The sequence below is a fragment of the Vipera berus genome, assembly GCF_964194415.1.
Source record: "Vipera berus genome assembly, chromosome: 6".
Lineage (NCBI taxonomy): Eukaryota > Metazoa > Chordata > Lepidosauria > Squamata > Viperidae > Vipera > Vipera berus.
In genome coordinates this window covers 11,337,781-11,361,284 of record NC_138208.1, presented here as the reverse complement: position 1 = coordinate 11,361,284, position 23,504 = coordinate 11,337,781, and the positions used below count along the sequence as shown (strand labels likewise).

At 39.7% G+C, this 23,504-nt stretch overlaps 1 protein-coding gene across 1 annotated transcript in view; it reads right to left on the bottom strand.

Moving 5' to 3' along the window:
• Positions 1–23,504, bottom strand: part of SEMA3D (semaphorin 3D) — a 137,298-nt gene that overhangs the window by 32,386 nt on the left and 81,408 nt on the right. Inside the window, exons 8-11 of the mRNA XM_081331001.1 lie at positions 22,917–23,059; positions 11,275–11,389; positions 9,823–9,892; positions 8,160–8,304 (exon numbers count right to left, since the gene is read on the bottom strand). Of these exons, the coding sequence (XP_081187127.1) occupies positions 8,160–8,304; positions 9,823–9,892; positions 11,275–11,389; positions 22,917–23,059 (473 nt within the window). The remainder of the gene's footprint in view (positions 1–8,159; positions 8,305–9,822; positions 9,893–11,274; positions 11,390–22,916; positions 23,060–23,504) is intronic.

The following is a 23,504-nucleotide window of genomic DNA, read 5'->3' as shown; positions in this document are numbered from 1 at the left end:
CCAGGACAATTATGGGGATTTGGAATAATAGGAAGACGATTTAAGGAATACAAATGGGCTAGCCCTTCCAAAAAAATGGCAACTAAATGGTCTCTCTTATTCCAAACAATATATATAATAATAGAGGGAGATTTATTTGATGATTTAAAAGTGTTGACATGGAAGGCTAGTTGGCAAAGAAAGAAAGCCAGAATAAGGCTGAAGAAAATTGGGGTTTTGATTTATCAGAGGGGATTTCATATTACTAATAAGAGGATCAAAGGGAGAAGTTGAGATAAGGGAAATTTCAGTCATTAAATTTAAAATATTTTGAAATTAGTTGAAAATAAGGATGCTATTTGTTTAATACTTAAAAAATTAGACCCAAAAGAAACAAAAATATTATCAATATGTTTGATTTGTTGATTAACTCAGATAATATATATATTGTGCTATGATTTATTAAAGAGGATACTGTATTATTAATTAGATGATGTAAGATGGGGGGAAATAGATAACTTTTAGGAAATAGAACAAGAGTATACCCAAATAGATAAGATGTGTATTTTGAATATTAGATTCTCTTATGAATTGAGATAAAGGAAGCTTTGGTTACCTACAACCTGGAAATTATAAATATCAAATGTTAAATTTGAATATTGACGGGAAACTGAAAATTGGGAAAAACCAATAACAGGACATTGATTGAATGTAAAGATTGAATATAAAAGTAATTACGATATGTATAAGCTAAAAATTATTGATAAATGTAATAATGATGTTTTTATTTAGCTGATATAATAAGAATTGTATTAGCTTAAATATGAGATAATAGATATTAAGGGAAAAAGAGAGGAAATGTTTGAGCTTGTAGTTTGAGATTTGTACTAAAGATTTTTGTATGTTACTGAACTATTGATTAACCCAGCCACCACGTTGCTTTTTAAATACCTAAATGTAAAATCAGAAAATTAATAAAAATGTTATTTTAAAAAAAGGTTTCTAAGAGGTTTCCCCTTTTCTCCCATCCCGTTTGGAAGAAGAACCAAAGCTTTAATAGAAGGAGAAAACCCACATTCTTGTTTTTCATAACGATCAGCAGTAGTTGGAAAATTGCCTTCCCAACTCTACGAGGATACTGTGGAGAATAATTTTCTGAATTCTTACACATAGGCCTGTCCTTCAACGAATGATCAAAAGATAATAGGCACCGTCTCTGCGTGGAATGCACAGCCTCAATAGTCTTTAGAGGATATAATTGCAGATGTAAATAATACTGTTGCCGAACGCCTCAACAGCTCATTCAAAACCGTCAATGGAATATGGGTGTTCTTTATCTCTGCCCAAGAAACTTCTCAGCTTTCTATTCACCAAGCAGCAGCTGTTCAATAATTCCCCTCCAACCACAGGGAGCAAGTAGTTCTGCCAGCTCAAACATCTCTCTCAATTACCCTCGACTATCCAGGGAGAGTGGGAGGTTAAGCAGCGCCATGCATACGAGTGAAAATAGCCCATCCTGATGTACTCTGAATCCAGGTCCTGTTCAAATTCAGGTTGAATGTGAATTTGCCCAATCTCTGATGGGTTTTTACGTGCATCGTCCATTGACTGCTAACAATTCAGAGAGGAAGGGGGAAAGGCTTACCGCCGTTGTGATCTTGTCAACACCTAACGAAATCAGAAGCCAAGTCCCAATGTTTAAAGTAAGCTATGTCAACTCTGTAATTTCATTCACACCAGTGTAAGCCGTCCCCAAATCTCAAATCCTGCACCAGATGTGATCATCTGGGAAGCTCTGGAATACGTCTGGAGCTCAAGAAAAAGTCAGAAGGCCGTTCCTGAGCTGGCAGAACATGAAATCTTTATGCCACATGAAATCTAGCAGCCTGGTCGTTGAACCCAGTTTCCATCAGGGTAACAAGTGACCAAGATACAGGCTTTATACAGCCTTTGGGCTGCCTTAGACAGTGTTGGAATAAGAGGGGAGGGCTACTTCAATATCAGCTAAAGATGGCTTAAGCCTGCTTCGTTTATCAGCACAGGGGGACAGGATGGCAGCAGTGCCATAACAACTGAGGCACAAGAAGAGGTCCCCAGGGCATGCTTGTAACTGGGCTAGTTGGAGACATGGTTAGAGGGTGATCTGAGGGTTTTAAACCAGGATTTGTTTAAAATGTTGGGTTGGACTAGATGACCTCCAAGGTCCCTTCCAACTTTATTATTATTATTGATCATCACACAGTCAGCCAGATGTTCAGACTGGATTTGGCATTTTTGTCTACCTATCGAGTTCTTACCATGGACCTGGGGTAGGCAGATGTGGATGTTTGATGGTATTACAGATATCATCGCAGGATGGAAGCAGTTCCTAGTAAGGCCGCCTTTTGCAATTGACTGATGGCGAATTTGTCAATGGCAATGGTGTCCAAGTAGTGCTCCAGTTCTTTTGGGATTGCACCCAAGGCGCCTATTACTATTGGTACTACCCTTGCTTGCCTTTGCCACAGTCTTTCTATTTCCATTTGTAGGTCTTTGTATTTTGTTATCTTCTCCAGTTCTTTCTCGTCTATTCTGCTGTCTCCAGGCACTGCCACGTCCATTATTATTATTATTATTATTATTATTATTATTATTATTATTATTATTATTATTGTTGTTGTTGTTGTTGTTGTTGTTGTTGTTGTTGTTTTGTTGTTGTTGTTGTTGTTGTTGTTGTTATTATTGTTGTTGTTGTTGTTGTTGTTGTTGTTATTATTATTATTATTATTATTATTATTATTATTATTATTATTATTATTATTATTATTATTATTATTATTATTATTATTATTCCTCTTTGTTTCAGGAGTTACAGAGAACCAGTTTGGTCTAGTAGTGAAGGCACCGGCCTAGAAAGCAGGAGACCCTGAGTTCTAGCCATGAAAGTCAGCCAGTCCCTCTCTCTCAGCCCAACCCACCTCATAGGGTTGTTGTTGGGGAAGGAAAGAGGAGGAGGAAGATGCATTGGGTAGGTTTGCCACCTTGAGTTATTTGTAAAAATAGCAAGGGCAAAGACAGAAATAAACATATAAATCAATAAAGTGTCAAACAGATCAACGTGGTTTGTTGAAAAAATTGTGACCGACAAAAACTCCTTTAGGGCTCCATTCACGTCAGTCATTGCTCAAAATTGGGGAGAGGAGCATCCTCAGAGAAAAAAGATCAAGATGGCAGCCGGATCCCCTTTTTTTGCAATCCGGCAAAGCTTTCATCGTGCAGTTGTGATAGGCAACCCATGCGCACAAGCCCCTTCGTGGAAGCTTTACAAACAGGAAGAGGCTTGTCCCTGAACAAAGTGCTTTACTCCAACACTGCACTGCCATGCAAAACACACAACTAAAGATCTAACAAAGCACCCACAACAGGAAGAGGGATACATTCTAAAAAAAAATCCTCCCAAACATTTTCTTTAGTCTTTTAGAGAAAATATATCACATTCTAGCCTGGGAGTACACCCATTGTTTGGGATTATTGGAAGGATTTTGTTAAGGGTTCTTATTATGCATGGCACATTCAGATAAACAATGAAAAAGTAATTTTAATACCCCAATCAGTAAATGTTGTCTTTACCAAAAAATCTGATGCATAAAATCTCAAGGTACAGAATGATCCCAAAATGTCGTCCAACTTTGCCGTGAAATACAATTCGTTACATGGACTCTTTTTTTAAAAAACAACAACACCCTCCAATATTTAAAAGCCATTTTCCTTCCAAAGAAACCCAGGCAGAGTTTGTCTGAATTTTTACAGACTTCATGCCTACAAATTACATTTAATTCCTTCAATTTGCTAATGGCCGATTGCTGATTTCTTTTTGGCACTCAAGTGAGAAATATGAAACGGTGGGTTTTTCTCAAGCGAGATGCCAGTTCAGTCTGCAAAGCAATCAGAATTAATTCAGAATTCTCTCTGAGCTGGGCTCTGAATTGTATCTTATCTGTTGTGCATACTTCTGCCTCTGAGTAATGCTTTGTGCCTCCAGTGGCCGGCCAGACATCCACAAGCAGGCACAGAAAAGACCCCGTTCTTTACTATTTGTTTCACAGAGGAATTTCGTTTCTAATTTAGGAACTTCTATTTATACATCATTATTAATATCCACTGCAGACGCTCTCTATCATCACATGTTGACACAGTACATTCCATAATTGAATTATGGATTATGTTGTACGTCACTATGGGCAAACACTTTCACACAATGGGACTTGTGTCCAGTTTGAGAGAGAGAAAAAAAACCTCTTCTGGACATCCCCAATTAACTTATCAGAGGCAACTCAATAAGTGAATGTCTCAGCTGCTTCTTTATGAAGCAGTCTTGCAATTTCAGTCTATTGCTGTCAAAGAGTTCTGGGCATCTCCGCCATCTGAAACAGCTGGTAGCCAAGTCTGATGCTTTTGAAGTATGTTGTTGTTAGCTGCGAAGTCGTGTCCAACCCATCGTGACCCTATGGACAACGTTCCTCCAGGCCTTCCTGTCCTCTACCATCTTCTGGAGTCCATTTAAGCTCACGCCTACTGCTTCAGTGACTCCATCCAGCTACCTCATTCTCTGTCGTCCCCTTCTTCTATTGCCCTCAATCTTTCCCAGCATTAGGCTCTTCTCCAGTGAGTCCTTCCTTCTCATTAGGTGGCCAAAGTATTGGAGTTTTAGCTTCAGGATCTGGCCTTCTAAAGAGCAGTCAGGGTTGATCTCCTCTAGGACTGACCGGTTTGATCGCCTTGCAGTCCAAGGGACTCGCAGGAGTCTTCTCCAGCACCATAGTTCAAAGGACTCAATTTTTTGGCGCTCAGCCTTTTTTATGGTACAGCTTTCACAGCCATACATTGCAACTGGGAAGACCATAGCCTTGACTATACGCACTTTTGTTGACAGGGTGATGTCTCTGCTTTTTAGTGTGCTGTCTAGATTTGCCATGGCTTTCCTCCCAAGGAGCAAGCGTCTTTTAAGTATAGTCACCTGATATATATATATATTTTTGACCCAAGACATTGCCTTGAATTTGACCCCCATCCAGTAGCAGCAGCCTTTTATCTGTGTGCTGGGAAGGGAGGAAGGGAGGAAGGGAGGAAGGGAGGAAGGGAGGAAGGAAGGAAGGAAGGAAGGAAGGAAGGAAGGAAGGAAGGAAGGAAGGGAGGGAGGAAGGAAGGAAGGAAGGAAGGAGGGAAGGAAGGTCATCAAAGGGCAAAGTCTGGCCAAAGATCAGGACTTCAAGGTCCTTTGAAATCCCTCTGGGTTTAAATTTCAGAGGAACCCTCATTCCAGAGGTCATAAAACAGCAGGCAGACCTAGATAGATAGATAGATAGATAGATAGATAGATAGATAGATAGATAGATAGATAGATAGATATTCTTTATTTATTTTGTTGAATTTTGGTAACCAATGTTTTCCAAAAAGAGCCAAAAACTCCTATGGAAAAAGCTAGCAGGATTTTCTCTGAAATACTAGTTTTTAAAATGCAAGCAGACAACAAGTATTAAATGCTGCAGCTGCGGTGGAATTCTGGGAGTTGAAGTCCAGACATCTTAAAGTAACCAAGGTGGGAAGAAAAAAACCACTGTTTTAAAGTAATGTAAAAAAGTTGAACTTCCACTAACTCACCTGATGTTTAGTTTATGAAAGGGCTTGCGTGCAGGGAAAATTGTCAGGAAGCAAGCAAGTCAAGGTAAAATCGATGTTATTTTTTCTTTCAAAGAAAAAATATTTTTGTAAAGGAAGACTGGGCACTCCAGCTATTGCCTGATTCTGCATCAAATAAAACTGTGAGTTCAGGTGGCATCTAGAATCATCAGCTCATGTTCTGCTTAACGCTGGCTCTGCTCTTAGCCTAGGATTTGCCTTTAACATTTAGTATCATATTTCTCTCGAAAACATCATTTAAGCTGTTAAAACTAGGGAAAATCTGGAAAGAGGGCTTGGGTTATTTTTTCTTTTCTTTTGATAAATGGAAAAAATCCCCCCCCACCTCCAAGAAAAAGAAAGAAAGAAATAAAAAAAACCCACAACCATGGTTGCTAAAGTACAAGCCACCATGAAATACAACAAGATTTACAAGATTCAGGGAGGGGACAGATTATTTAATCAGCAATGATTCATTTGGGAGGGAAAAAAAACAAAAACCCAGAACATATTAAGGGTGGATGAAGAGAAGAAAATTTTCAGAACAAAAACAAGTGAGCTTTCTTTAAAAAAAAACAAGAAAAAAAAGCATAAACTCTAACTGAAGACACAAACAATCCACAAGTTATCCAAGCATCAGGAGCAGTACTGAATGTGTGTCACACTCCGAATGTGTATTTATATTTTAACATTCTAAAATCAGTGTAGGAACAGTGGCCCATGCTTTTTATTTGGGTTTTTTTAATTGCCCCTTCTGGCTTAAAAGGAAGCAAGAGAACTACTTGGTAGAGGCAACGACCAGGCTGAAATTTTCTCCTAAAACTGTCCTCCCCCCCCCACAATAGTTCTCAGGTGGGTACATCAGAAGAGCTGCCCAGATGTTCCTCACATCTGGATGAGAATCAGATCCAAGCCAGTCTCTTTGCAACGTGGCGCTTTTTCTGCACTCTTTGTATCCCAGAAGAGTCACATGGATAAAATCAGGAAAACGCAAGCACCCAAATAGGTGACATTTTGACATTTCCCTGAGTAAATACAAGTGTTAGAAAAAGCTCACATGAAAAAAAAGTGCAGCACACAAGCGCACACAACAGGACTTGTTTGTTTTTTTTACTTCACCAAACTGGAAAATAAAATGACGCAGATTTGCTTACTGATCTTCGGATGCATCAAACTTCTAATTCTTCTTGTGGGGCTGATATTCACCTGCCTCATCCTATCCTACCCAGTGTAGTTTTCGACCAACGGTCCCCACGGAAGTTAACAGCAGAGGGCAGTCGAGGAAACTTTTAGGATTCTGAGGTGAGGAGCATCTTTTTCCGTCTGTGAAGGCCGCATTCAGAAACCAGGAGAAATATTTTGCCCAGAGTCTGACGGTCTCTCGCAGCCTGGAGACCGAGTGGCCAAACAGAAGATAACATCTCGTGCTTAAAAGACGCTAAAACATGTTCTAAATAAGTTAAGTGCTTCATCTGCAATTAGTCCTGAACGAATATGATTCACAGCACATTTCTTTGATCCACTCAAATTACGATCACGCGCTTCAAAACTCCTAGATTCAAGTATTTCATCCATCTCTCCCTGCTTTTTCTCCTTGCATTAATTAGAAATCAGCAAAGAATGAACTACAATGAACTAAATTAGAACAGAAAAAATAATAAAGTGTGGCATTAGATTTCTATATACCAGATGAATTTCCCATGTTTTCTATTTAGATCGTTTTAGTATAAAGTATTTAGATCATTTTAATAGGACACATGGAAAATCCTCTGGTATACAGAAATCAAATGCTGCTCTTCTTTCTTTTTCACTTTTTCATTTTTTTTCTGTTCTAATTTAGTTTGTTCTTAAACACTTCTAATAAAATTTATTTCCAAATAAATAAATGGAATGTTCCCCTGAAAGAGGATCTTCATATATCTGAGATAATATATCTACCTCGAGTGACTACTACCTTAAAAGTGCTATTTATCAGGTGGGTAAATAAAGGTTTTTATATATTGCTGTATTGCCATAACTCATGTTCATTACTATAAAAATAAAGCCAGCCATTGTTTATTGTTCTGCAGAAATGCAGGCCACTAAGAGGTCACATTTAGTGGTTTTAATTTTAAAAAAAAATATTGTGAACAGAGTAAGAACACAAGGGAATTGCAAGATATAAGACATGTGTGCTTGTGTGTTTTAACATTTGACAAAGCAAAGTATTCTGTGGATGAGATGCTGGCGCTTCCAAAGTTGATCTCCACTTACTTCCCCAAGGAAATCAGACAAAAAGCAGAAGAGCAGAAAGACAGTCAGAAAACAGGCAGTCTGATCAATGCAATCTCAAAGACCAGAAGAACTTTTGGGAAAAAAAAATAGAACAAAACCACGTTGTCAAGTTGAAGAAGGAACAAAAGCAGAATTTAAAATATTCTGGAAGGAAATGAACATCCATTCAAGCGAACCCAATAATGGAAGAGGTGTTTTTTTTTGTTTGTTTTTTTACCAAGGGGGTCAATTTGGGAAGTGATACTTACTGTGCCAGGCCTAGGATATGGAATTCGCCCATCGTATTGAACCCAGCGGTGGTCCACGCTTTCTTTGTGGGCATAATAGCCACTGAAAACTGCTCTGATGTCGGCCATACTGTAGACACAAACCGCCGACCCCTTGAACACAGAACTGGAAAAGAGACAGTGTCACTTTTTTTTTAAATTCCTCAAAGAATAAATTGTTAATGGTAGACAAGTTTGCTTGGAAAGCAGCTTATTAACCATCACTGATTTTTTTTTTTAACCCTGAAATTGCAACTGGAAGAGATGGCTATGTTTCTCAGGAATAAATTAAGCAACGTTCGAGTTGGACTTGTCCAATATATCTCATTATTAAAGAAGTCTCTCAAAAGCTGCCTCTTTCCATTCAGGGAATTGTGTCATATATGGGAACAGAGGGGTTTCTAGAGGAAATGATGGATGTGAAGATGTTTTTAAAGGGTGAGAAGCATGAAAACATTCATCTGAGCCATCCCGGTGCAAAATCTATGCTTGCTTTCTCAAATTCTCATGCCCACTTAGAATTCAGAAGTTAAGATAAGGAACCGTCAATCCTTACGCCAGATCTATGCAAAGAGTTTTTTAATTTCTCAAAACGGCCTTCCACGAAAGACCTTTTTGAGCAGAAGCCTGACATGATACTTCACCAAGCACTGTTTCCACAAAACTTTTCATTTGTCTCAGGTACATATCAGAAGGCAGCACCTGGAAAACTCTTCTGAAGGCCTATAAAGATTGGGTTTTATCCACACAGCCCTTTTTGAAAATACTTTCTGCTAAATCTTGCAGAACAGAAAAGGATAAGCAGTACAGAACATCAAGACTGCATTCAGATGTTATGCTACATTTCTTCACCCTTTTCTCTCCCTCAGATGCAGAGCTCATAATCTCAAGAGGAACCTCAAAGAACATGAGTGGTCCAAGCCCACCCAGAGACCCTCGTGGCTGGGAACAGGATGGAAATTTTGATTCTCCAAAGCCAACCCAACCCTCTCATCTCGAGACCAATTGCTTCTCCCTAGGTGAGTAAGTCACCAACTGACGGGGTCTTTGCGGCTCTCTGAGTTGGATCATTTTCTTCCAGATGTTTCATTACCCAAACTTGGTAACATCACCAGTGCTAGTGAAACATCTGCAAGAAAACAACCCAGCTCAGAGAGCACCAAGCACCCCACAGTCTTCCCCCTCCTCCTCTTCTCCGCAAGCCCCTCTTCTTCTAGACCAGACACGTCAAACTCACGATGTCACATGATGTCATGCGATCTATCAGAACTTTTTCCCCATTGCCAGCAATGGGGTGGGCATGGTTTCCTTGTGATGCGTCCAGCCCACAGGCTGGCAATTTGACACCCCTGTATCTAGACTGATGATGTAACCTAGTTTGGGTAATGAAATATCTGCAAGGAAACAACCCAACTCAGAAAGCACCAAAGACCCCTCATTTCAACCCTGAGCTACAAATATTCTCCTTTAAGTCACCCATTTTCTGCTTCTCCCCTCCTTCTAGAGCTCTTGTAAAAGGTAAAAAAAAAATATTTATTATAATTCAATCTATAGCTGAATAATTTAGCACAATCCATCAAGGAAACTCAGAGGATTTTTTTAAAAAAATTCTTATACAAATTTGGATTTAAGGCTTGAAATATACCTGGTGGTTGTGAAAACACCATACACCATAGGATTCCTTTCATCTCTTGTGGAAAGCAAGAATATGTCTTCTGCAATGGATAACATTATTTTGTGTTCAGATTTTATGCACTTTATTATATGGCAAGTGATGTTAATATTTCAAAACAAAAAAGCAGGCAGGCAGGCACATGTACAGACTCAGACACATATATACAACATCCAAATTTTAGTTTATATGATCTTGTTTATTCCCAGGTGTACTATGTCTGTTTAAAATTACTAGATGACTTCAGTGGTAACTACCCCACGAATTGATAATGATTAATGCTTTGCACATGGTTAAAACATGTTTGTCTGCCCAAACTCTAAAAGTGCTATTTTTTTATGTTTGAAGATACTATAGACAAAAGTATAAAATTTCAAAGAGCTGAGATGATTTAAACTTCCAGCAGTTTAACTGTTGTGCTCTGAAATGATATGTTGTGATTCATCGTTACTTTAGTCTTGAAATCCTTGTTTTCAGGACTGAAAAAGATGTAATTAAGCAAGTAAACACAATGAGGTAACATATCACAACCTATTTTTTTTTCTATTTTTCCTCTGAATAACCCATGAACCTGGATTCACTAACTTAGCCACAGCTCTGCTTCAAACTACCTAGCTGTTTCTAACCTTTATCATGGGGGGGGGGGGATGAGAGAATTTTTCTTCATATTCTTTTCTTCCTGCAAAAGTCTTGTGTGGTTTTCTACTCTTAAGTCAAATAAAATACTCATAAGAAGCAGTCTAAAGTATGTTTTCCATTATTATTTTTCAGTAGAAAGTCAAACATATATTTCATTTGTTGAGATCTAGAATGTGTAAAAGAATTCAAGAATTCTTGATTGGTATTCTATTTTTAAAAAAATCTGATCTCTTTATAATTAATTTTATTTTGGAAGCCCTGGTGGCGCAGTGGTTAGAATGCAGTACTGCAGGGGTACTTCTGCTGACTGCCAGCTGCCAGCAGTTTGGCAGTTTGATTCTCACTGGTTCAGGGTTGACTCAGTAAAATGAAGAGCCAGATTGTTGGGGGCAATATGCTGACTCTATAAACTGCTTAGAGAGGGCTGTAAAGCACTGTGAAGCGGTATGTAAGTCTAAGTGCTATTGCTACCACAATAGCAAAAATTACATCTGCCCTTGCTACTTCTCCTAATATGAAACATTAATTGTACATTCTACCTTTTTGTCCAGATAAGTAGTTTGTTACTCAACCAGAAGCAGTTTCCAGGTAAGTTCTATTTAACAAGATTTTCTATAAACTCTGTTTTATTCTTTTTCCCCCCTCCAAAGTATGTAAGTATATGACTTCTCTTCCAAGGCAAATAGATCAGGTTTTTCTAAATTCGCACTGCTGACTTCACTGAACTCTGCACTCTACAGTTCTAGGACTGAAGAAAAGAATTAGTTGCAACTGAAATTCACTTACGAAGTTCATCAAAATATGTATCAGCTCCTTCAGGACCTGGGATGGAGCAAACCAGCCTTGCTTTCAGGAATGTTGTCCACTTGTTGATTAGGCTGCGTTGACCTCCTATGTCATTCTAAAAAAGTAAGAAAAGTATAACTTTTTTTTTAAAAGTTGTTGGTGAATAGGAAGACTTAAGTCATGTGAAGAGAGGACCAAATTTGCAAATGGTCAGTCCATCTAAAAACTTAAAGTGAAGGAGAGTTCCCAGTAGAATGTTTCTCAAACCCAGTAACTTTAAAATGTGTGGATTTCAACTCCCAGAATCACTAGGTAACCATGATGGCTGGGGAATTCTGGGACTTAAAGTCCATACATCTTAAAATTGCTAAAGTTAAGAAGCACTGCAGTCTGTTCCAGGGTTGACCAGCTCTTCCTGACGTCCAACCAAAATCCCTTCAACTATTCTATCCCATCTTCTACATGTGGTAGTACCGTACAAAATTTAACGATTTTAAATTGTTTTTTAAACTCAAAAGAACATGACTTTGTTTCTTGGCATTTTGCCCCTCAAATTCAAAAATATGATTTTTTGGGTGGGGGGGGACTACAAAAAAGAAGTTGGGAGTTGCAAGATGTTATTGAAAGGCCAATTTTCATGAGGGCTTACAAACAAACAGGTCCAGTTCAAGAAGTTTTAGATGTTACCGGACTACTCGGAAACATCTGGTTATGTTGACACGAAGGTGGGACTTGAAAACATCTGCAAAGTTCTCCATCGGTGATGCTATAATCCATATAAAGCTATTCTTGGCAACCCAGCAGCAGATCTTATCTTTTCACATAGAACAGCACGTTAGTAATGAAGACCCAACTAGGCTATTATATTCCCATGTTCATTTTTTAAAACTACTTCCTCACCTTTTTAAAACTGTATTTACACCACGGGCAGCTGATGAGAATCAAAAAGTCCTGACTGATCCTGCTTGGAATGCAGAGATATAATTTGGCTGATGAAGTGATAAACTTCCTTTGTGCATCTTTCATAAAGTACAGGAAGTTGTTCCTTTAGCTAAAACAGGGGAGTCTAGGATTTTGACTCTCCATTTAGTCTCCTTCTCCGACTGGATCAATTACAACCACAATGAATTTGTTAGCCTTTTAGGTCTCAAAGACTTGCCATGTGCCTTGCTGCATTTCTAGAACCTTCTTTTCACTACAAATAACCATTTTATTAGCACCCACCACTTATTAAACTCTTCCACTCTTAACAGTGTACTTCGCCTTGAAGTGCCTTGCTTGGCAGCACAAGGAAATAGCAATAAAATCTCTGTTTATCTTTGCACTTGGATCATAGAAACCTACATAAAGATTGTCAAATGGGAGGGAGATCATTTACCTTGAAAGATTGTTTACAGCCAGTGAATAATCACATAGAAAACTGGAGCCTTCTCTTGAACAAAAAAGAGAATAAGAAGCAACTCAGGATAATTATATCTCTGAGTAAGCTCTCCTAGTAATACATAACAAAGGCCCCTGCAGAACTTTTTAAGATTAAACAAAGTTTGATGAGCCAGACTCCAGGTTTTTGCTGCAACAAGTCAAATGGTTATCATTCTAGAAATTGTTTCAATAGAAGACCTCTTAAAAGTATTACTCTAGATAGACATAAAATTACATTGTAGACCACCAAAGTATCAATACATAATCTCTTTTTTATAAATCAGCACAAAACAGCTGCAGGAAATTTTGCTAACTTTCTACAGAAAACAGTTTTATTTAATGTTTCATATGCTTTATATTCATCAGAACCTCAGTGACATCTAGAAACAGATTCCTGTAAAAAGTGCAACTTAAGTCTGGAATCCAACATTTCTTATGCTATATTAAATTGACAGCACTGTATTATAAGTATGTATGTATGTACGTACGTACGTATGTATATTTAACAAACAGTTATTTTCCCCTTTGGGAAAGTTTGAACAGCAAACTTCCTTATACACAATGAAAGGAGAATTTCGAAGATAAGAAGTTTGAAAATTTGCTATTATATGGTAATTCCTACAAGAAAGAAAACACAGTAAAATTTACTACTCATAGATTGATGAATTAGAAAGAGAATAATGGAGAATTCAGCTCATTATCGTGCACTTTTCTTTGGTCTGTGCAGGACGATATGATAGCAGTACAAATGCATCAACAGTATTAGTCATTATTACTTTATTCTTTTTCATTGGCCCTTTGTTATTCTTTTTCCCCTATGCAAGTGAAAGGTGACATACATAGGAAATTCTGCTTATTTTATCCTACAGAAAGAACCAGGTGAAGTTATTGGGTTAACTGGCACAAAGCCCATGGTCAATGAGGCCTTGAATCTGAATCCTTCTTCAGTTTAAACACTCTATTACATTATATCCCAGAAATCACAAATCAGCTGTTATTCGATATAATGTTTAAATTGTAGAAGGATTCAGATTCAAGCCCTCACTGACCATGATCTACAGGATGACAATCTGTGCATGCTGAAGCTCCACCAAGATGGAAACTGGATCCCACAGAAACACAAAAATTGACTGGAGCACAGTAATGATAATGTCTGGACAGATAATTAATAAATAAATAAATAAATAAATAAATAAATAAATAAATAAATAAATAAATGAATGAATGAATAAATAAATAAATAAATAAATAAATAAATAAATAAATAACCCTTTATTGTCAAAGTACAACATGTGTACATTGAGATTAGCTGAGCCTCCCCCCCCCGTGCTCTCTCCCCCCAACACACAGTGACAACAAACCCTCCATCCCACCACACTATGTGAACCAACTACACCACACACCGGCCTCCCAAGTCAATTCTGTATAAGATTATGTCCCATTTAAAAGCCTAACAGCCCACGGATAAAGGCTATTTTTCAGCCTGTTGGTACGGCTGGCTATACTCCTATATCTCCTACCGGATGGTAGGAGAGTAAAGAGATACTGTCCAGGGTGTGAGTCATCCCTGAGAATTTTCCTCACTCTTCCAAGGCAACGAGCCCTGGCGCTGTCATCCAGTGGTGTCAGGGAACAGCCCACAATGTCTTGTGCTGTGCTCACTACCCTCTGTAATACTTTCCTGTCCGCGGCTGTCAGACCAGCATACCAAACCACAATACCATACGAGAGGACGCTCTCTATAGTAGACCGGTAAAAGAGGGTCATTAGCTGTTGTTCTACCCTGTTCTTCCGCAAGACCCTGAGAAAGTGAAGCCTCTGTTGGGCCTTTCTAGCCACCTGAGTTGTGTTAACTTTCCAGGTCAGATCTTCACAGAGGTAGACTCCCAGAAATTTAAAGGAGGAAACTCTCTCTACACAGTTCCTAGCCCAATAGATTTATATAACTAATTTTCCAAACTTGGGACAAATCTTCCAGCCTTGTCCTTTAATATCAATGACCTTTGATGATAGAGACTATTCAGGTGTTCATGCATGCATTCTTTATCTTCAGTTAAAATGTACACTGAGGGATCCTTGGTGCTCTCTGAGCTTGGTTGTTTCCTTGCAGACGTTTCATTACCCCAAAATAGGTAATGTCATCAGTGTTAGTCTAGCCTAGTTACTAGCACTGATGACGTTACCTAGTTTGGGTAATGAAACGTCTGCAAGAAAACAACCAGGCTCAAAGGACCCTTCATTTGAACCCTGAGCTGCAAACATTTCTCCTTTATTGAAAGCAAACAGTGCCCTAATAAATTATTAGAGTGACCATGATCAAAGGAGATCCTCTGAACAAAACTCAGTTCACCTCTGGTCATCTTTGAATCGGAATTTCAGGTTCTTGCTTGGAAACATTATAAACGGTGATTTCATTCATTAAATGCCAAAAATGTTGCCGAGGACCTATAAAAAGCAATGGTGCATTTAAAGTCAACAGTTTTATAGGGCTGATAAAATTAAAGCCTCTTTTTGTATTCTTTAAAACAGTGGATTTATTACCAAATCTGATTAGCATGTGAAATAACCGATCTTTTTTATTTTTTTTATTATTATTTTTATTGGTATCCCTGGTTAAGTTAGGTATGCAGAGCAAAGTGGAGGGATATTTATGTCACATTTTTTTTCCTTTTTCTTTTGATTTCCACTTACATCCTGCTTCTTCTGCCAGGACTTCACTGTGATTGATGTTCCTCACATGCCTGGCCACAGGCACTAATTAATAAGCCACTTACTCAAACTTCACTTGTAATCCAGACAGACTTACACAGCTGCTCAGCATAATTACTGTTTTTAAAGTGTAGTATATTTGCATTCTGCCCCATGTCTTCCACCTTAAATGATTTAGGTTTAGGCCGCTTCTTTTCCTGGATATGCATCATCTTTATTTATAGCAAGATTTCGCCTGCTGCAAGTTGCAGATGTGCTCTTAAATCTCATTTTGACATCTTTCTTTGCTTTTGCTTTTTTTATGATTTGAAAAGTGTGCATCCTATCTTCTGCACGAGTACTCTTTTTTTGTTAAATCCAGTCAGCACAATTGTTTTGTACTGTAGATGGCGGTATTGGGTGCTTTGCTTTGTGTTTTTGCCCCGCTGCAAAAGTAGCAAACTTTTGGGTTTTGTGCAAATGGAGGCAATGCATTTCATGTGGTGGACACTTCTCTCCAGGCATCGGTAACTTTTAGAAACTTGCTTAGCTCTTGCTACAATTTCTCTAGAACAAACACCAAGGAACTATGGGAAATGTTCAGTCAGATGAAGCATTTTAAGGAAAATCAAATGCCTGTGCATCTTTTAAGACTACAAACGTGTTCAGATATGAAGCTATCTGTTTTTCTTAGGTATCTGCCAAGCTTCCCATGAGAAGATCATTCACACCCATTTTCTCCTTCTTCTTCTTCTCCTTCTTCTTACCTTCAAGAGAAACCAGATGATTCTTGACACCTTAGCAGATAACAGCACTGAGATGATACTGTTTGCAGTCAGAAGCTCATCTCTAAATCTAGTGTTGAATGTTAGCCCAGGCTGTCAAAACACATCCCAGAAGAAGACAGTGGCAACCACTGTTGCCAAGAACACCGCACGGACATGTCTGCGAAATCCTCAGGATTTCAGCCTGCCTTAAAAGAGGCTTTGTGAGACTGAATGTGATGGATGCTCCCTTGATGAGTGAGCAATGAAGGCAGACACATATAAATGAATGGAGAGATTAAATGCATTGCGAAATGAAGCATACCTTTCATCTATGTAAATAACATCTTAGGTCATGAAAATAAGAACGTATAGACGGAGCAAAGGTATGACAGCTACATACTACTGGATATAATTCATCTGCACAATTTCTAGCAAAAGTTTTCCTTGAGTGCCCTTGAGATGAGTTAAAGGGCTGCAGCATAAAAATGGCATAGCTCTTCCATGAGTCACTGCAGTTAATCATACATAATTCCCCTGCCAAATGAACCCAATCAGGCAAGGATCTATCAGTTTGATAAACAGCATAAGAGCCAGGGGGACCAAGAGATATGTGTTTGTATCCATTGGAGTATATTATTTTTAAAATATAAGTCTTAAATGTTCATGACATGAAAATATTAAAACTTTGTTGAAGGGTAGGGAGGGAAAGTGAAACGAGAAAGAGAGGGGGGGGAAGGAGAGAGAAAGAGAGACAACAGAAAAGATCAGTTTAAGTTTCAAACACTTTATGCATCCATGAGAGGGAAAATAGGGTTAGGGGAAAAAAAGTGCTGCAACATTTTAAATAGTTAAGGTTTGGGGATACCCTAGGAAAGAGGAAAAAGTCTTCAAAAGTTGAAGAAAAAATATATCTTCAAGCTGATGGCTGCTAGGACAAAGATAGGAGGAAATCACCTGCACTTGTTAACTCTTTGGGATGTACCTCAGAGTAGGGGTCCCCAACCCCCGGGCCATAGACCAGGACCGATCCATCCCTGTTACCCGTACCCTACTTTGATTTTGGGGGGTGGGTGGGCCTAATATAAGCCCTACTACAAAACTAAGCCCTAAAAAGTCACGCTAGGGTGGGGGTAGGGGGGGTAAAGCTGCCTCACATGCCCCACACCGGTTTAACTTACTGCTAGGACCACCACAACCAGGCCTCCCACACCCCGGCACCTGTTGCGCCACTACTTGATTTCTTCTGCGGCCGCTTGCTGCCTCTTGTGGCCGGCCACCATGTGGTGCATTGCGCCGTTGCTGCTCCTCCCGGTAGCATGCTGCGTGGCACCTCAGGCCGCTTTTGCTACTTGCACTCTTTGGGCTGCTTCTGCAGTGCTTCAGGCCGCTTCTATTGCTCGTGGAAACGGCCCTCAAAGCCACGCAGCAGAAATGGCACAAAGCACCATGTGGCATCCTGCCGGGAGGACCGGCAACGGCGCAACGCGCCACATGGCGTCCAGCTGCAAGTGGCAGCAAGCGGCCGCAGAAGAAGTTAAGTAGCAGCACGACAGGTGTCGGGGTGTGAGAGGCCTGGCTGTGGTGGTCCTAAGAGAAGACATTCTCCTCAGTTAAGACCTAATGCCTTTTTGGGAGACAAAAAGAAAAAAAAAAGACTGGGTGTTAATTTTGGTAGGAACCAGGCCGCACAGCTGGAAGTGAGCGGCGGGTGAGCGAGCAAAGCTTCCCCTGTATTTGCAGTCACTCCCCAGCACTAGCATCACTGCCTCAGCTCCAGCTTAGATCATCATAGGAGCACAAGCCCTACTTAAACTGCGCATGCGAAGGATCTAGTGACCTGCTCCTCCCTCCCCCACACACTCTGGTCCATGGAAAAACTATCTTCCATGAAACTGGTCCCTGGTGCCAAAAGAGTTGGGGACTGCTGCCTCAGAGGAAAACTAATCCAGTCCCACATTCAGTTAGAGCAGAGATGGGTAACTATGGCTCTTTTATGACTCGTGCACTTCAACTCCCAGAATTCCAGAACCGCCATGCTGGCTCTGGAATTCTGGGAGTTGAAGTCCACAGGTCATAAAAGAGCCATAGTTCCCCACCCCTGAGTTAGAGGAACTGCCATATTGCTTGGAGAAGATGGCTATCCAGTCCTCTCTTTGAAGACCCTCAGTGAAGGGTGACACAACCGCTTTTATCAGACACCTGCTACATTGGATCTACAACTCTTCCCATCTGGATTCTACTATCTAATCTGTATCTATTTCCTTGTAACTTCTACTTCCTTCTAGCCTTCTACTATTTAACCTGAATCTACTTCCTTTTAATATCAACCTTGGTTTTAGTCCTGCTCTCTGAGTAAGTCTATTCCCTCCTCTAAATGGCAATTCTTTGGATATATATGAAAATTGCCTTTCTTCCTGCTTCCTGAACCTATCCAGTTCAACTGACCTTCCCTTCCAAATTGGCAGCCAAACCTTTGTTAAGGAATAATTTTATTATTTATTTAACTATTGTTCCTTCAAAAATCAGTGCTCTCTCAGAAATCAATAGAGGAGAGAATGTTTGTAGCTCAGGGTGGAAATGAGGGCCCTTGGTGCTCTCTGAGCTTGGTGGTTTTCCTGCAGACATTTCATGACCCAAACTAGGCAACATCATCAATACTCTAGCTTAGGGGTAGGCAACCTTGGCGCTTTTATGACTGGTGGACTTCAACTCCCAGAATTCCTGAGCCAGCCACGCTGAGGGGAAAGGGAGAGGTTTCCAAGCTGAGCCATGCTGGCTCAGGAATTCTGGGAGTTGAAGTCCACAAGTCATAAAAGAGCCAAGGTTGCCTACCTCCGGCCTAGGCCTAGACTGCTTTATGACTGGTGGACTTCAACTCCCAGAATTCCTGAGCCAGCCATGCTGAGGGGAAAGGGAGAGGTTTCCATGCTTAGCCATGCTGGCTCAGGAATTCTGGGAGTTGAAGTCCATGAGTCATAAAAGAGCCAAGGTTGCCTACCTCTGGCCTAGGCCTAGGCTGGTTTATGACTCGTGGACTTCAACTCCCAGAATTCCTGAGCCAGCCACGCTGAGGGGAAAGGGAGAGGTTTCCAAGCTGAGCCATGATGGCTCAGGAATTCTGGGAGTTGAAGTCCACAAGTCATAAAAGAGCCAAGGTTGCCTACCCCTGCTCTAGCTGTTTAGCATTGATGATGGAACCTAGTTTGGGTCATGAAACATCTGCAAGAAAACCAGCCAGCTCAGAGAGCACCAGGGACTTCCTTATTATCTCAGAAATTTAACGCCAAACCCCTATGGAGACTGATGATATCAGGAGAGGCCTCACAAATCAAGGCACTCTTAAAATATAGAGAGCATTCATCCTGGGAATTTTGGCGGAAATAATCTCAGCACTTCTGCAGGTCACAAAAAAATGAAGAAGGTCAGTGTAAATCTCAGTTGAAGAAACTACAAAGTAAGAATTTATCAGTGCGATATTTGAGACAAAACAAAGGGCTCTCACATTGTTTGTGACTTTATTATCAAGGTCATTATCATTAGAAGGGCAGTGAAGAATCTCAGGGTTAGATTAAAAGGAAACAAGGATCTCAGCTCCCATTAAGGTTACTTCTCTTTGTGGGGAAAAAAAGAATTTAAAATGAGAATATTTAAGCAGATTTGTTAGATTGTTTTTTTTTAAAAAAAAACCTTCAAGTTTATGTAGACCCTGGGCAGAAGTGTTTTCTGAGCTAGAAATCTAATATTTAATTATTTCAGACATTCACAATTCAGTGATACCTTACGATTTGCCATTTATGTCTGAGTCTTTTGCACAGAAAACTCCATTGGTTTTGCACTTTGTAAGCTCATTCCTCCGTGGTTAATTAAAATAAAATGCAAAAAAACCCCAAAGGTTTAAAACTGCATTTCACTTGATATTAGTGGGAACCTTCCAGTTTTTCCAAAGCAAAACAAGAAATGTCAGCTACTGCAGATAAACTGCTGATAACTACTACTACTTTTTTTTTTTAAAAAAAGCAAAATATCAGAAATGCCATTTGTCACGACAAATTATGCATTTCAGCCTGATTGTGAATACTGAAAGCATTTCCTCTCAATTTATAACATTATCCTCCTGGTGATATGCTGAATGAAAAATGACATGAAGCCAAATTAGAGTTTGTGCATGAGCTCATGAGATGTGTGTGTGTGTGTGTGTGTGTGTGTGTGTAAAATATGCATTAATATAGAAATAGAGAAAAGTAGAAAACTGAAAGGGAAAAAAAACAACAAGAAAGCCCATGCAGAAATCTAGAACCTGGGAAGGACAAATATATTGGTAAAAGTTTTATCTGAAAAGGCAGCACCCTTTGAATCCAGGACAAGAAGCAACGGATGGAAACTAATCAAGGAGAGAAGCAACCTAGAACTAAGGAGAAATTTCCTGACAGTCAGAACAATTAACCAGCGGAACGGAAATTGCCTCCAGAAGTTGTGGGTGCTCCATCACTGGGGCCTTTAAAGAAGAGAGTGAACAGCCATTTATTTGGAATGGTATAGGGTTTCCTGCCTGAGAAGGGGGCTGGACTAGAAGACCTCCAAGGTCCCTTCCAAACCTATTATTCTGTTATTCCTGATGGCAAATTGGTTAAATAATTTAACAGTTTCTCCTGAATTTTCAGTGCGTAGGTCCAGCTTCTTCTCCGATGAAGTCCTCCAAAAGGGGGTATCCAATTAAGCAAGCTGGAAGGAGACTGTGGATCATTCACACCTTGCAGCCGATGCGGCACCTTGGTGGACGGAAGTAGGATACCGCTTTGCGGCTTTCCTTCAAAGAGGTGTTTCAGTGAAGCATCAATGGAGCAAAATCCTTGGTTGACAATTGGGAGATTAATTCTGCAAAGAATAACCGCCTTTTCTAGGAAGCTGAGTCACTGAAACGTCTCAGGAAAAACAAAAGAAAAAATTGGATTCCAGTCTAACTTCGAGGAAACTGTGCAATGTACCAATGGTGGGGGGTGGGGGGTGGGATTCAAAGCACTGCTTGCACACTTCCGCTGGATGGGATTGATCATTTGGGCATCTTGGAAGTCTCCTCATTTGGAGGAAAGCATTTGTCACATTTGTGGGCCTCTGTGGTTTGAAAGGTAGCAACTGCATGAGCTGCAGACTCCCCTGGGACTGTAGAAGTAATTATGGAATTCTTGAGATCTTAATCATGATAAATAATGGGAATATTGTCAAAAGTGGGACAGCACTTAAAAAAATCCTCCTTGGCTGCTCCAGGGAAGGAAGACTAGACCATAGTCTTTGAAATTATATATATATATATATATATATATATATATATATATATATATATATATATATATATCTCACTATAATATACATCTTTCTCTCACACACACACAGACACCCACCCACATATACATACACACACACACACATGCCACACACACACATCCCTTTACATAAACACACACATGTATGTGTGTGTTTGTTTGTGTCTGTGTGTGTGTGTGTGTGTGTGTGTGTGTGTGTGTGTGAAGGTACAGGTAGTCCTCGAGTTACAACCACAATTGAGCCCAAAATTTATGTTGCTAAGTGAAACATTTGTTAAGTGAGTTTGCCCTATTTTACGACATTTCTTGCCACAGCTGTTCAGTGAATCACTGCATTTGTTAGTAACCCAGTTGTTTAGTGAATCTGGCTTCCCCATTGACTTTGCTTGTCAGAAGGTCACAAAAGGGGATCACGTGATCCCGGGATACTGCAACCATCATAAATATGAGTCATTTGTCAAGCATCCGAATTTTGATCACGTGATCACCACTTTTTTTCCCCTATGTGTATATATATATTTTATATATATAAAATATATCTATATTTTCATTTTCTTTCCCCCCACTTCGTTCTCTCTGCCTTTTTTTTCTTTCTCATGTTTTTCTTAGTATTAGTCTTTAATTATATATATATATATATATGTGTGTGTGTGTGTGTGTGTATGTATGTATATATATAATGTGTGTGTGTGTATTAGGCAAGGGACACAGTGGCTCAGTGGGTTAGGACGCTGAGCTTGTCAATCAGAAGGTCGGCAGTTTGGCGGGTCGAATCCCAAGTGCTGCGTAACAGAGTGAGTGCCTGTTACTCATCCCAGCTTCTGCCAACCTAGCAGTTCGAAAGCACGTAAAAATGCAAGTAGAAAAATAGGGACCACTACGGTGGGAAGGTAACAGCGTTCCATGCGCCTTTGGTGTCTAGTCATGCCGGCCACATGACCACGGAGACGTCCTCGGACAAGCGCTGGCTCTTCGGCTTTGAAACGGAGATGAGTACCGGCCCCTAGAGTTAGAAACGACTAGCACGCATGTGCGGGGGAACCTTTACCTTTACCTATATTAGGCAAAGCTGAATGGAAATATAGTCCAATTGCTATGAAAAAGTAACAGGGAAGGAAAATTATGGGGAAGTGAGCTGCAGGGAAATCGGATTACTTGGGTTAATTAGGATGTAGCTAAGAGAGTCTCTGTTTCTCAGTGACTGGTAATTAAACTGCCTACTTCTTAACTTCGTTATCAGCTATGAAAATATTTCAGTGCCCAAATACAGCTGGCTTGTCACATTAAGAGTGCAGGACCAGCTGGATGAATTCTAGACTTTATTATTAACCCCTATTATGATGTGTAGACTACTTAAGGGGAAATTATTCTCTCCCTGGGGTGATTTATATTTACTGAAGAAACAACGTGATGGGTTTATTTTACAAAAATCCATATTGCTCACCTTGCAGACGCGGCCCACATAGGACAGAATGGCCCTGTCGGAGGTACTGCTCTCTTGGGAGACTTCTCGGAAAAAGAAATAGATTTTGTCATCGTCTGGATTATATGTGTCTGGGATAGGAAAGATTCCAATAAACTTTGCTCCTAAAAGAAATAAAAAATAATAGGAACCAGGGTAACACCATTTAATTATATTTTCTCAGGCTTTAAACCCATCGAGACATTGGCGAAACAGCTTTAAATTGATGTATTTCTTCACTTCCTCTTCCTCCTAAGTGATTTTTTCTCTAGAATTCAGGACTGAACTTGTACAGATAAACCTTGGCTTACCATCATTCGTTTAGCAACTGTTTGAAGTTACAACAGCAGTGAAAGAAGTGACTTATGACAGGTTCCCCACAATTATGACCATTGCATCCCTACAGTCGTGTGATCAAAATTTGGGCAACCTCACTTTAATGCCTTGCTTCAATGTTATATATTAGCAATAGCACTAGCAAAAGCACTTAAGACTTATGGTGCTTTTACAGCCCTCTCTAAGCAGTTTACAGAGTCAGCCTGTTGACCCCCAACAATCTGGGTCCTTGTT